Source organism: Polyodon spathula, chromosome 18, assembly GCF_017654505.1.
Source record: "Polyodon spathula isolate WHYD16114869_AA chromosome 18, ASM1765450v1, whole genome shotgun sequence".
NCBI classification, from domain to species: domain Eukaryota; kingdom Metazoa; phylum Chordata; class Actinopteri; order Acipenseriformes; family Polyodontidae; genus Polyodon; species Polyodon spathula.
The window spans coordinates 22616879-22631589 of record NC_054551.1 but is presented as its reverse complement, the minus strand read 5'-3'; the positions used below and the strand labels follow the sequence as shown (position 1 = coordinate 22631589).

The 14711-nt window shown below is 36.8% G+C and overlaps 1 protein-coding gene across 1 annotated transcript in view; it reads left to right on the top strand.

The window, feature by feature from the left end:
• Positions 1 to 14711, top strand: part of LOC121331122 (carboxyl-terminal PDZ ligand of neuronal nitric oxide synthase protein-like) — a 93412-nt gene that overhangs the window by 52840 nt on the left and 25861 nt on the right. Inside the window, exon 4 of the mRNA XM_041278335.1 lies at positions 9823 to 9931. Coding sequence (XP_041134269.1) covers positions 9823 to 9931 — 109 coding nt within the window. The remainder of the gene's footprint in view (positions 1 to 9822; positions 9932 to 14711) is intronic.

The following is a 14711-nucleotide window of genomic DNA, read 5'->3' as shown; positions in this document are numbered from 1 at the left end:
TTTGATTTCAGTAACTCTTCATATATGCAATCGCTTTGAAGTTCCAATAAAGATGTTTATCGGGAGAGTCTGTACTGTGGCCTGGTTAATTGATCCTCCAGGAAATAACCTAAATATCTTTCTCCCTTTTTAAGGTTTTTCTTTGGGGGTGGGGTTCTGGCTTTTTTACATTATGCTGTCACCCTATATTCTTTACATTATTATTCATCTACAATAGTGATGTATACAAAAAATAATGAAAACCCATAAGTCAGCCCATGAAGACTGCAAACAAATATATTGCTTTCTTCACAGCTAGTGTATTATCCATTTAAGTGCACTCAAGGTACAGATATGCTTTATCATTAACTTTGTCTCTGTGTGGTTTATATACCATTTCATGCCAATAGAGGGTACTAGTCTGTCCCGATTTAAGGAGTAGGTACAGTCCATGGTGACATCAATCAATCTTCTACTGTGGACAAAAGTTATTATTGTCCCTTTGAAGCCAGTTGAAAACAATGCTCTGACTGCTTCCACTTCACTAGTGAAACATTTTGCAAGCAGTTTTGCGTTGTGTGTTCACTTTCATCAAACCTGCCGTCTCTCAGAAATCTCATCAACAGTAGAAAGCCACAATCAAATATAGTTTCTACTTGCCGGCTGCACCTAACCATTTTAAACCTGCATCTCGAAACAAGCTAGACAATGACCTTGGTGAGGTATTGACATCGTTGATCATATTCCGCAGGCATTTTCATCAACAGAATGGGATCGCACAGTTATACAAGAAAATTGCTGACGCAAAAGCCAGATTGAAAAAAGATAGGAGGCACCTCACATATCCAGTGTTTCAGGAACCAGGAAAATAATTATTTTTAAGCAGTGTAGCTGTGACCTCCTTTGTGTGCTCTTGGGTATCATTTCCTCAATTAGAAATAGGGAGGTCTTTTTTTCTTTCAGAAAACAAGAGAACAGTGTGGGATTCAAAATAGGAGATTATAGTACAGCTGCACAAAAAAAACTCAATCAACAGAGATCCTGAGTCCTTAGCCTTGATATCAGTTATTTCTTTATGTATATTTCACATTCCTGTAGCTGTTTTATTGCTCAAATGTTGTTAAACTTTGATTGAACTACCAAATGTAAAAAATTAGTTTCTTGCAAAAGGCTCAAAGTATAGTTACAGTTCTGTTTTATAAATGCTGCAATTGGAACATCTTTCTACAGGAATAGTTGACACAAGAAATGCCATCATGTATTCTATGAATTTGATGTGGTCACTGCTTTATTTTCAGTCATTTAGCCTTTCAATCTTTGTATTTTGTCTGTTGTGGTTGAAAAGTTCCTCATTTTCTCCCCTGGTTTCTCAAATTGAAACGGGCAGCCTAGAAGTTACCAAAATTAACGTTTCAGCCAAAAATATTTCCATTCAATGTCCTGAACATGAAATGATTTCTTATTCAGTGTGCTTTGTAGAATCAAAAAGTCAAACTTTGTCAAGATTCCACTTTAACCCTACCGAGGACAGCTGTAGATAGGAAATAGCTTTGTATTGGAGTTCTTGGAATGTAACGTTTCTTATAAAACCTGGCATTCTAGAATTCACTGGTCACATACAGAATGAAAACAGCGGCTCTCCACAGGCTGCCATACATGGCCTTATGCTCAAGTAATGAGCCACATTGGATGCTGGTTTATCAGATGCTTTCCGACTGTGGGGTATTCTGGTTTTGCCTGACTGTTGGCACAGATTGCAGAACAGCTGAGGATCAGCTAAAACAAAGTGTAGGTCTAGGGAAGGAGTTTCCTGTATGACTGTGGGGACTTTAATGACAACTCTGACATGAAACATTAAGCCTTTTTAAATAAATAAATTTGACATTTATTTTTTTAATCAAAAATACGTTTATATGTGTAAGAGAAAATAATGTTAATACAATCATATAAGCTCTAGATACAAGCAAGCAACGACGTGCACGTCACAGCATGCCCTAATATGTTTGTTTGTATCATAACTCATATGTCCGTGGAGTCAAATCAAAGAATTGACTGATTCAAACAAAAACATTACATGAAATAATATAGTAGCATTTCCTTCTCCATTTCTTTTAATCTTTTCCAATCAATATGCATCTGCTATCACACACCTTCAGACACCTCCTGGTAATGGGGGAAACTCATCCAAAACTATAACATTCTATAGTGCATCGCATTTTACAGACTATCTTAACCTAATCTGTTAGAAACTGTTTCAAACTAGTCCTTTGTTTGTGGTGTTCTGTTTTCACACTGTGTCTCCACTCCTCCACATATCTTGATTAGACACCTGCTAACTTTGGCTTTCTGCCCAGACGCCAAGATATGAGAGACTGCAAATGTCTTGCTTAGCTAGTTACATATGCTTTTAAAGTGTGTGAAAATATGAAAATAAAACTTTAACACATAAGTAAAGAAACTTAGTATAAAATACATTAGTACTTTATGCAGAATGTCATCTACACCTTTTATTAAATTACTCCAGAAGGACTGATTGTGCTTTTGGAACTGTGGTTTTAAAAGGGTCTTCTCCCAGTACAATGGAGTGGTTGGTTAGATGTAAATCGGTGAATGGGTTGCACAGTCACTTTCTTTAGAGGGTACATGAAAGGAGTTTACCCCACACAAGCAAGCTGGTTTTGATTCTGTGCCTGTCTGAATCATACCGTCTGGCAATGAAAGCCTGTCTAGCCCCTCAAGCCTATGAAACCTGTTTATTACATCCATTGTATAACTCAGACGTCTTGTTACTACCCGAGTAAAAACACCATAGTATGTTATACAGGGCGTCGTAAGCAATATCATCTGTTGTTCTTTGCTTAAAGAGATTTCACATCTGAACAAAATCAAGACAACTAATATTCTAAAATCAAAGTCTAAAAAATAATATTCCCAATTATGCCTATGATTCATGACTTTTGTGACACTCTCTAGAATGCTCTAACCCCAGTAAACTGCACAACCTTCATTTAGCACGCTGATATATTGTTACCACGAAACCATGCATCTACTGTAATGTAGAATAATACAAATGAATTTGAGATTCTTGATTCATGTAAAAGTACAGTGGGCTCGTTTACCTGGAAGTGTTACAGTGTTAAAGTATCTGATGTGCCTTCCAGTTTTGAGGTGAATAGGTCACATGCTTCTTCGCTTAGAAGATACCATGTTGAACAAAAGTAGTACACATTCTCTTCTGTCTTGTCTCATCACTAAATTCCTTGGTGGCAGTTTCTGCTTTCTGTCCAGTTTTCATTTATCCTGTATCTTGGGAATTACTTGTTTCATAAGTTTAGCATTCACAAATATTGCTCCTAGTTCTTGTTACTTTCTATAGTAATTATTTTAACCACGCTAAACTTAAGTGCACCTGCAGCTGTACTTGATGTATTGTTGTGAGTCCTGGCTACCACTAAATGGGTAAGCAGCAGGATAATATATCCAGTTTTAAATATTGCAAAGTATCTCGGCCCTTGGGCTCAGTTGTTCTCAATCCTTATGTGTTTGTGCATTTCTCAAAGGAAGTTTAAATCAGGTAATTTGAGATGTGAGATGTAAACAGTAAAGTATACTTTACACACACTTTGTATCTCTGACCTTTACAGCCTTGTAATCCTTTCTACTACTGTCACAAACCTTTTTATCCTCTTTCTTTCACTATTGAGATTCCCTTTGGTGCTGTCTCATCTTTTTGAAAACAACATAGCTGATAAATTGAGGGTTCTTTTTCTTTAAAAATGTCTATTCCCTGTCATTCCTTATAGTCCCTGTGGTATGCATTGGATCAGAGGTGAATGCCAAAGCTGCGTCTCAGTCTTTGTGTTCTGAAGGTGTTCACAAATGGCGTGTCATTAAGTACAAGTTATGTAGTTGACAGTAATGTCTTACGTGAGCATACAGCAGAGGCAAACATTTTGTAAGGAGTTGTAGTGACTACTTTTAATTCCAATTCAGGAACACTATGAAATGTATAAAAGGCATTTCTCCAAATCATTACACTAATCTGCCTTTAACATCCATGGACTGCAGGGGCTTTGAGGAAAGCGATAATTGATTAGCCTACTTGTTCATCAATGGTGTGTGTGTGGAAATACTAGATTGTCTCTCTTCTGCTTAATTACAAATGGAACAGTACTGTGTCTTTGACGTTTGTCAGCAGGGGAATGGATGGGATCAATTAGAAGGGTGCAGCAATTTAGGACCTAAACCATGACTTACGCTTTCAGTCCCGTGGAAAGTGAATGATCTAGCTGTAAGTTTTTTTTTCAGCACACTGGGGAAGAGCATGGCAATGTGGCTTTTTGCCTTTCCATTTACGCTGCAGTTTTGTCTCCTTGGTGGGTCTGTTGTTTTAGTAGCAGTTTATATCCACTGCACTCCACACTAAGCATTGGCCCAAGCCCCAGAAGTTATGCTTCTCAGCTAGAATAGATGATAACAGTTAAATCGATTTGTAGATTTCAGTGTTAAACTGAGCTATTAGTGTCCCATAAATTGGCATGACTTGTGACTCAATCTAAATATACTATACTGTGTCTCAAGTACGCACCGAATCCTGGATTCAGTTTCGGATTCGGCCCGAATACTAACTTTTTGAGCAGGGTTCGGTTTTGGCCGAATCCTATATCCGTCCAGACGCACATCCATTTTAATACATCCCTCTAATATGTGCAGTTCTTATTTAAATAAAATAGACAAATCTGGTATCGAACTTAACTGTTGTATTTAATAACAGGAACACGTTTGAACTCTCTCAGAGCTCACAACTCCCTAAATTACTGGTGGCGCACGCACTAAACACGTCATGCAGCTGCTGAATACAAACATACCCCTGTATGCAACAGCATAGTATGGAGTGAAGTTATACAGTAGACCGGTAATATATAGTAACGGCAAACTGTTGTAGGCTTTTGCTTTGTTGCTTTGTCTGTCAGATGTGTTCTAGCTATTATACTTAGGTAAAAAAAATAAAAATAAAAAAAAAATAATAATCAGTACACAGAATTTTTTTAATTTTACAACTGTCAGTTAGTAAATTAAATTATGTTATTGTAATGTGCCAATACAAGTTGATATATTTGGGAACTGCTGTGTTTTCTTAAAATATTTTTAAAACTATTTCATTTCTTATTTTATAAACACGGTCCATTTAAATCAATGTCCGTTTTATTTCGCCGGGAGATTCAGGTCACTCATCACAGTAAATGGTTTTCCTCATAGCTCTCAGATAGGGTTAACAGGCTCCAGAATCTCAGGACACTTTAAGGCAGCTCAGGTTTTTTTTTTAACTCCCCTCTCTAAACTGCAATATATTCGACATGTAAAGTGAGTGTGAATTGCTTCAGCAGTTTAGTAAATGTATTTAATTGTTTAATTGTGGTGGCGATTATTTCCGGAGACCTTTTTTTATCTATTTATTTATTTACAGTGAGCTATCTATCAAAATAGTGCAAAACCATTATTATAGATAACTGTGCAGTCACTTGCAGGCATGTGTGTGCTTTTAGCAACAACTAAGTAAAACAATTCAGTTAATTTAGTGACAGTTCGCACAATTCACACTCACTTTACTGAATACATCGCAGTTTAGAGATGTGAGTTACAAAACCTGATTTTCCTTAGTGTCTCAAGGTTCTGGAGCCTGTTGGCAACCCTACTCTCAGATCAGGTGACACAGGTTGAAACGTTATTAAAGAAAATAGTGGGTTAAGGCAAACATGCAGCTCTCCTTGTAAAGGTAAAGTAAATGGTTCTGTATTTTGAAGTAAATAAAATAAAGATAACTGAAAGGTTCAAAACTATAGATTGTGCGTGTCTCTTGTTAGTAGCTGCCAGTCTGTTTTTCATTCAACAGTTTTCTTCAGTTTTCTTGACAGTTTTTTTTTAGGTTTCTATTCAGCCGAATCTTTTGAGATGGATTCAATATTCAGCTGAATCCCAAAAACTTAGATTTGGTGAATCCCTAATCTCAGGCATACAAATTGAAAGTCGTGGGCTTGCCAGTAGTGTGATATTGAAAACATCCCTAATGACAATGTAGCAAGCATTACGTTTTCTGGAAAACAGAGAACATGCTTTTTTTCCCCTCAATCCATGCATGTCTTCCCTTTCTGTTGGGCAGGGATTATGTGGTGTAATCAACAGATGATTTAATATGGTTGCTGTGTATGATGTACATGAAATCTAGTTTGCTGCTAAAATGACAACCCATATATACCCATTTAAAATGATGTACATTTAGCCTATATTGAATTAATAGACAGCAAACGGCATGAGGCCAGTCAGGCAAAAAGAAAACAGGGATGATTGTCAATATTTTAATAGCCGCAGGTTATTTGCAGTTTGGATTCTTTATGTTGGATTAGTGCTCAACAACAAGGGACTGAAAGGTTAAGGGCATCCATGACAGACTACAACAGATTGCATTATTAAATTGAGCCCTTTGGCCTGTCTGAGTTTAATTCCCATTAAAATAATGCCTTTTCTTGCTACATTCTCCACTGGTGTCTAAAAGCAATGTATGAGGGTGGCTGTCAGCGTAAAGTAGTTTTCGGTGAATAAACACAAGCCAACACATTACAGATTGGTAAGGGGAGTGTGAGGGTAGTCTTCCGGTAATGTACTGCACCCTCCTGTTTGTAATTGCAAAGCCATCGGTTAATGTTTTCTTTTCAGTTCTTCTACACTTTCTTCCCTTTTATTATTTAAAGGTACAGCAGAGCAGCCCTCTCATGATGCTGGCCAATTATTCACATCTCCTTCTTCCCTGAAATTTACATTTCCTTTGGAACAAAGAAAAACACAAAAAAATATGAAGCAAATACAAGTCTCTCATTTTTGGAGGACTGTACATTTACCATATTCAAAATGACATATCTCTACAAGATGATTAATCAGATGTTATGGGTGATGATGGTGTAGAGTAAAACATAAAAGATTATGCTGGAGGACAAAGGGTAGGTTAACACCGCAGAGCTGCCATGTTTTAAATTCATGAGGTAAAATTACATACATTATTGTTACTGTGTCTGCAATATGTTTGTTTGGCAAAAGCTTTATTGCACATCGACTTGGAAATAATACCTTTTACACAGAATTTATTTGCAGTAAAAAAAAGCATTTGCTTTGCAGTGATTAAGCCAGTGGCAGGCAATTTGTCATCATTTGCAGCATAATAGTAAAACATTAAGAAAAATAGGACCTTCAAGGACATTCATTGAGCAGTTCTCCAATACAATCAAACTGGGCTAATTCTGGGCTATGTAGAACAGTTTACAATTTAACAAATTAGTACTGAAGTTGTACTGTTTCGGTGTCCTTTTTAAAGTTCTTTTATTTAGTTTTTTGTTTTTTTTGGCCTTTGTTTCAAATACCATCCATACTGTAACATTTCCATAGCTACTGTATTCCTTTTATTTGACTACAATTAACTATTCATTACTATGTAGTACATGACCTTCAGTGTTTGTATGCAGTGTCTGAACTAAAGAATGTATAAACCCTAATTCTGCTGTGCTGATCACTTCAAAGGCACCCTGTTGAATCTCAGTTTAAGTACATTTCTGAATCCGTAGCTGCACGGGCATCTTCAATTCTGCAGTCACTAAGCAGCTGTGTTGGTTAGCATTTGAACCCTGTTTCCTGATGCAGTGACACAGGAGTACTGCATCATTTAATAACAGATGGAATCTTATTGGATTCTGAATGACTTGCTGATAAATATTTTAAGGTAGTCGAAAATTGTCAGCTTTTCAGTCTGTCAGACTGATACACTAGTGTGGATTGAATGTTATTGGAACTAAGGCAATCTAGATTTATTTATTTTTTGGGGGGGGGGGGGGGGGTGGGGGGGGGTGGCTGGGGGGGTGGGGGGGGGTGTGGGCCTAGTTCTAAAAACGGTACCGACTGTCGACGCGGTGACTAGATCTAACTGACCTAGACTAAAAAAACAAAATGGCTAGTAATGAAAAGAAAATACTGTTAGCTTTTGCTCCTTTTGTTTAGATGAAATAAAATAAATCAAAGAAATAGAAATAGTCTGGGTACACAGCACAAAAGTGACATTCAACAGAAAATGTTTTTATGTGATCCGGTTTGGCATATAAATAATTATTCAAAAAGAATACATCTACACAATTCTTTGTAAATACAGAGAATTAGTTTTAATATACTTTTTTTAAATTGATTTTCAGTTTTAATAAAATTCAGTTAGTGTGTGAATGTTATTTGTATTATTATTATTATTATTGGTCAACATTATTAAAACAAAGAAGCATCATTTAACAGAAGTACAAAACCAGTGTGTGGCGCTCCCCATCACTTTGACTAAAATTAAGGTTAAATAAAGAGATAGACATACCATCAATTTCCAATTGTTCTGTTATTTCTTACCATGTGGCGTCTTTTTTTTTTAATTGTCTTTCTAACCACTAACACTGACATCATAAAGAACATTATATTTTTTTACTTTAATAATTACATTCTCATTGATGTCCATTTCTATTTTATTTCTGTGGTTATTTCTGCATGAACGAGACAGTCTGACAGCCGCCTCTTTGACTCTGTCCGAGAAATGACCTGTTGTGTACAGAAACAAAGAAGGCTCGCGCAGACAAACCGTCAGTTTGAGACAAGGCAGTTCTGTCTTTGGAGTAAGGGGAGTTTGCGTAGCAGCTGTATTGGATTTACCGCTGTATCATGTATAAAGGGTTTTGCAGCCTCACAAACAAGAACAAACTTATTCACAAACGTGAGAATCCATTACACAGCCGTGAGACTCAAAATTGTGATAAACCGTGAGTTTCACAGGTAAACTTTGAGACTTTACATCCATGCAGTGCTAAGATGAATGATTTGTCTGATAGCAGGAGAGAGTACAGGTATACAGCGTGTCAGCAAAGTGATATTTGAGACTGCAGAAAATGCTTTACTATGCCAGTTTCTGTTGCTTTGTCTTCTAAAACAAAGTCATGCGCCTGAGTTTAGCAATCTGGTACCATGCCTCAAGTAGTATTTTGTATGTAAGATAATACTCGCAGGAACAGAGGATCTAATTGAAAAGCAGGGCTTCACTTCATGTATTTGAAATCTGATTGTCTTGTCAGATAAAAGGGGGGAAAAAAGAAGTCCTCTGGAAAGAAGTTTCATCGAGGTATTGGACTGGAGTCCTTCAGTTAAATCTAAGAGTGTTTGTTGATACTGATGGTTTCTATAAATGAGTGGAGTTTGATAAACAGCTTTTGCTTGTAAAGTCAAATCTTCTGACCCTAGCCTGTTTTGCTTCTGCAGAAATGTGGATATTGTTAATCAGATGTCTTTGTTAACCGGATTGCATATACAGTGAAATGTGTGCCAGTTTAGCAGTTCCTTATGGAGTATGTATTCTCAAGCTGCCCATCGAAAATTTGTTCAGAACTCTTACCTGTATTTATGATAAATACTCCATCTCCCGCCTGCCCCCCCCCCCACAAAATTGTGAAATCTGTTGTTCAACATCCAGTTGCAAATGTAAAGGCAGATTCAGGGACAACTAATATTACCAATTATTCCTTTGCAGTACTGTGTGTCTATATACTGTATGTAATTGTGACTGAAACCATCATGCAACAGGGAGATGCATGATGAGAGGATACATGTCAGTGTTGCAATGCACATAGTGCTGTAGATCAATGCTTAATGTGAGGGACAGCCCATTTACACACGTGCATGTTTTATTTTGTATGTGTTTTGAATTAGTTGGTTCAGTGTTGGCAATGTGCATTTTTCCCTTTTCTACAAAGTAACTTGAATTATTTCCTATTTTAGGATATTCTATGTATCCCATGATTCCCAAGACCTGAAGATTTTTAGCTACATTGGCAGGGATGGTGCAAGCAACGTGTTCCGGTGTAATGTCTTCAAGTCCAAGAAAAAGGTATTTTCATCCTAAATATTGCCTGCTATGTAGTACCCTTTAGTGGTTATAAGTTGCAGTGCACCTTTTCTGTGGTGCTGCTTTTTCCAGCTGGATATTTTTTTTGTTGATTTTCTACCACCAGGCTGTTTATTGGGTTGCCTCTTTACTATATCCAGTAAGTTACACTGTGGGTCTGGTCTGATAATGGATTTGGTCTCATGGGTAGATGATGAGCTTCAAGCTGTAAAGCACAACTCAAAAGAGCCATATCTTGTTGCCCAAACATCAGTGAAGTTGATTTTTCGATTCTTGAGCCACAAGCTGGCTTTGCAGTTAGATTTATAAAGGAAATCTCACCGTCCTTGTCTTATTCTTGCTTATGATAGTAACTTGACATTAAGAGCAGTAGAACGTTGTGATAGCAGTAGGACATCTGGAAAGAACTTTTTTCAGCTTGTCCCATGCCTTCGTGGTGGTCCTGGATTGTGAGAATCTCACAAATATGTGACTCCTATAGAAGGTAGTGCAGGCGGTTTTGTATAAATCACAAGATTGCTTGCCTATGATTCCAACAATCGGGTAAGTACAGAACAAACCGGAAAACATGTTCCTTGAAACACTGCTTTAGTGAATTGTGCTTCTTTCATAACCATAATCATTTAAGTTAAGCACAGCAAATAGCTCTGCTTACTAAGAACTGAATTGATGTATTTGTCTTTTCAAAGCTCATGGTTGTGGGTTTCACTCTGGAAGTGTAGAAAGTTGTTTGTAATTAAGGATAGTGGGTGTCCTTTACATTTTCTGAAAGACATGTGGGTGGAAAAAGAAGAATTGCTGTGTCTTCCTTTTCGCCCCATATAGAATGGCACCACCACCTAGGAGAGTTAATTATAAGGTGTAGGAGCCAGCTTTTATAAATTTCCTGAATGCTAATTTGTATCCAAGCATCAGATAGGGGGATGGAAGCGAAGAAAAAGACACCACTGCCAGATACTGTTTGCTGTTTCCTGCATTACTGCAGTCTTTATATGTGGTCAATTGACAATTTTTGATTGTTTATTAAGTGTGTTTATTGATCGTAACCAGATTTATATTGAATGACATATTTGTGAATGAATTGGGAATCTAATATATTGTGTGATATAATTGTAGAACTGCTTCAAGTAAGATGTAAAGTACTAATGATGTAATTCTGTTGTTCTACATACTTCAATTGATGATAATTTAGTACTTATTTGAGTAAACTTACTAAAACTTGTGTATAATTACCAATGATTAACCATTGTTGTCAGGTGCAGTATGTATAAAATGCCCGAGATGCACCTTTTTAACATTTGCTCTGATGAAGACATGCTTTTGTTGAAACGTGTTAGCAGACACTATTTTAATATGTTCATGTTAGAATAAAGTTTGCTTTATTAAATATCTGCTACGGAACTGGATTTTGTGGATGGGAGTTGTAGTCCTTTTTTACCTTGCATTTGTTTCACTGCTGGAAGGTATTTACAGTGGTTTGCAGCAGTATTCACTCCCATGTAAAGTTTTCACATTTTGTTGGAACCTGAGTGCACTCCACAAAGCTTTCAAATTAAACTTTACATGTAGAATCTACACAATCCACTCAACATTGATAAAGTTAAAAAATGCATATAGAATATAAATAAGTGAATTTACAGAGATAAACAGATTAATCTCAGTTGCATGAGTATTCAACCCCTTTGCTCCTGCAGCCATAAATCAGCTCAGGTGCAAACGATTTCTTTGAAAGGTCATAAAATTAATGAAATGGTTTCAGCCTGTGTGTACTCAAAGTGGTTTAACTTGAAGATAATTTCCCTCAGGTATATAAAGACTTTCAAGCTGCAATTCACATAGTGAAGACCAAGGAGCTTTTGAAACAAGTCAGGGATAATGTGGAAGAGGCACAGAGCAGGAGAAGGGTACAAGACAATTTCAAAGGTGCTGATTATCCCCCTCAGCACAGTGAAGTCCATCAGTAAAAAGTGGAAGATGCATCATACTACCCAGATCAGGCCATCCTCCCAAACTGAGCAGCCGGGCAAGCAGGAAACTGGTTCAGGATGTCACTCTAAAGCCAACAATGACTTTTAGAGATCTGATGGGAGTCAGTGTTAGCACAATAAGCTGGTCCCTACACAAAGCTGGCCTGTATGGACGGGTGGCAAGAAAGAAGCCATTACTCAAAAAGCCTCATCTTAAAGCATGTACAGAGTTTGCTAAAAAGTATGTAGATGAGGAAAACGTATTCGAGTCAGTCAGGACTCTGAAACTGGGGAGAAAATTCAAATTTCAGCAGGACAATGACCGAAAGCACAAAGCCACACTGGAGTGGTTGAACGGGAACAGAATTAATGTTCTTGAGTGACCCAGTCAAAGTCCTGACTTCAATCGAATCTAAAATTTATGGTGAGACATGAAGATTGCAGTCAATCGACGATCCCCAACAAAACTTATCAGAACTGGAACACTTTTCCTTTAAAGAATGAGCAAAAATTTCACCATCCTACTGTGCAAAGCTATTAGAGACCTATCCAAAAAGATGCATTGCAGTAATTGCTGCAAAAGGTGCTTCTACCAAGTACTGACTTAAGGGGCTGAATACTTATGCAACCAGTGACTTTAATTTTGTACATTTTCTTTGCAAGTTTTGCTAACATTTAACCTCCTCCTCATAAACAATGTTCAGTTTAACATTCAATAAAAAAATGTTTGTATTGAAAACTGTGCACACATTATTTGTAATTCAACAAAATGTGACATTATTGGTAGGGGGGATACATCTGCAAACCACTGTATATGTGTGTGTGTGTGTATGTGCTCGTATGTGTGTGTGTGTGCTCATTAATTGTAAATATACTGTTTTATTGGATTGGCAGTTTAGTATGTTATTAACTGTGGTATTTTAGTAGATTTTGACCATTGTTGTACTGTGATGTATTAAAATCAGGGGTGGGAGGGTAATTATTATTATGGTACTATGAATTTTAGCTGTTTTCTTTTCATTATTAAAACTATATTTGTTTAGAGGGGATAATTGCGTTGTTTGAGGATATAACCTAAAGTTATTTCAACTGTCAATTGCAAATGGCTCCTTTCTGTAACTGTTCCTTTGTATTTTCTTTTTGTTTGTTCATTTATTTTCTTCCTTTCTATACACCTGCCCATGAACTGCCAATGAAAATTAGCTCATAACTAAATCTGGGAGCAGTCGATCTTATGACATGTTAAAAATTGTGTGTTGTCCCTGTCAAATAAATACATAAATAAAATAAATGCATTCCAAGCTCCAAATATGCTGACCATAGAAAAAGACCAAAGGAAGATCGTGATTGTACAATACATGATTTGAAATGTAATTCTGGATTTGTTCCATCAATAAAAAATAGTGAAGATGGAGAGGCTTTCTTGGCTCATATTGATTGTGACAGTTTGGATGTATTTACAGGGCAAGGAAATCTAGATGCAAATGCATTTCCTCACCACAGCTCCCAGGAACTAGATAGCTTGTTACTTCACATGGAAGACATCACTTTTTATTAGTGACCTGTTTTCAAGCATTGTTTTGATATAATTACATATAGAAAATAATTCTTCATAGTTATTTTTGATACATACACATTATTTCTTGGATTTTTGAAGTTGCATTTGTTATGCATTGAGCATTTCTTATGGCCACTTTGGTAAGGCTAAAGTACCACATAATCCAAACCAAATTGGCAGCATTCTTCAATTTTGCTTTGTACGGGGTTAGTTCCAGAGTAAAAAGTGGCAGGTTGTGCTTCCAATGGCACTAGCTTGGAGCTGAGGGGTTATATACTTGCGTGTGGAACTTATATTTCTTTGTTACAGTGACACATTTGAAACTACCAAAACCTCAACTAGGTGTGTTTTTAAAAACTAAGAACTGAAAGTTTTTTGGATTAGCATTTCTGAACTCAACAGGCCCAAAAACTCCAAGGTGAATTTTTCTAGCAAAATCTGAGACGGTCAGGCAATGGCTCTGGTGGAGTTGGCATTGGATGACCCAACTGCAATTGCATTGATTTCAACAATGTTCTTCCTCAGTTCAGCATCACAGTCCTGGTTCTCACAAACCCTCTGTTAGCTGCTGGGCTTCACTCCTCCACTCTGAAGAATCAGATAGCAATCATGCGCCTGAAATTGATTAGCAACTGTTTGTGATTATGCTCTTTTATATAAATTAATTAATCTTGTCAAATTGGTTCGTTTTTCTGACTTAGACATGAGAAGCATAGCCATGAGTGCAAATTAATGACACTGTAAAGCGACAGGAAGGTGAGGCATTACAGGTTTTTCTGAGAACAAATGTTAGCAATTTATAAACTATTTAACAGAGGTTTATTTAAAAAAAAGATTAACCATAGTGAGGGCCAAGAGGTTGGTTGATGCTTAGAGGTTAGTGAAGAGACTGCTTTACTTTAACTGCTGTGTATTTCAGCTTTAATCTCTCAATTCAAAAATCCGAAAGGTGGTAAAATCAATCAAGAACAACAAAAAGATAATCATATATTGTTTCTCTGTGTGCTGCTGTATGTGAGTAAACAGTGAAAAAGTGACAAAGCTTCATTTTGCTTATATTCTATAACAAGTCACTTGGCAGCCTGTGTATGAGGTTCCTCTTCTACAGGAGAACGTTTACACAGTCATGTGTTGATAAACATCCAGAGTGTTCCAGCGTTGTGATTTAAAATAGATCATTTTACCTCTGCTAATTATTTACTAGTTGAGGGTAGAGATCCAGCACTTGTTAAGGCTC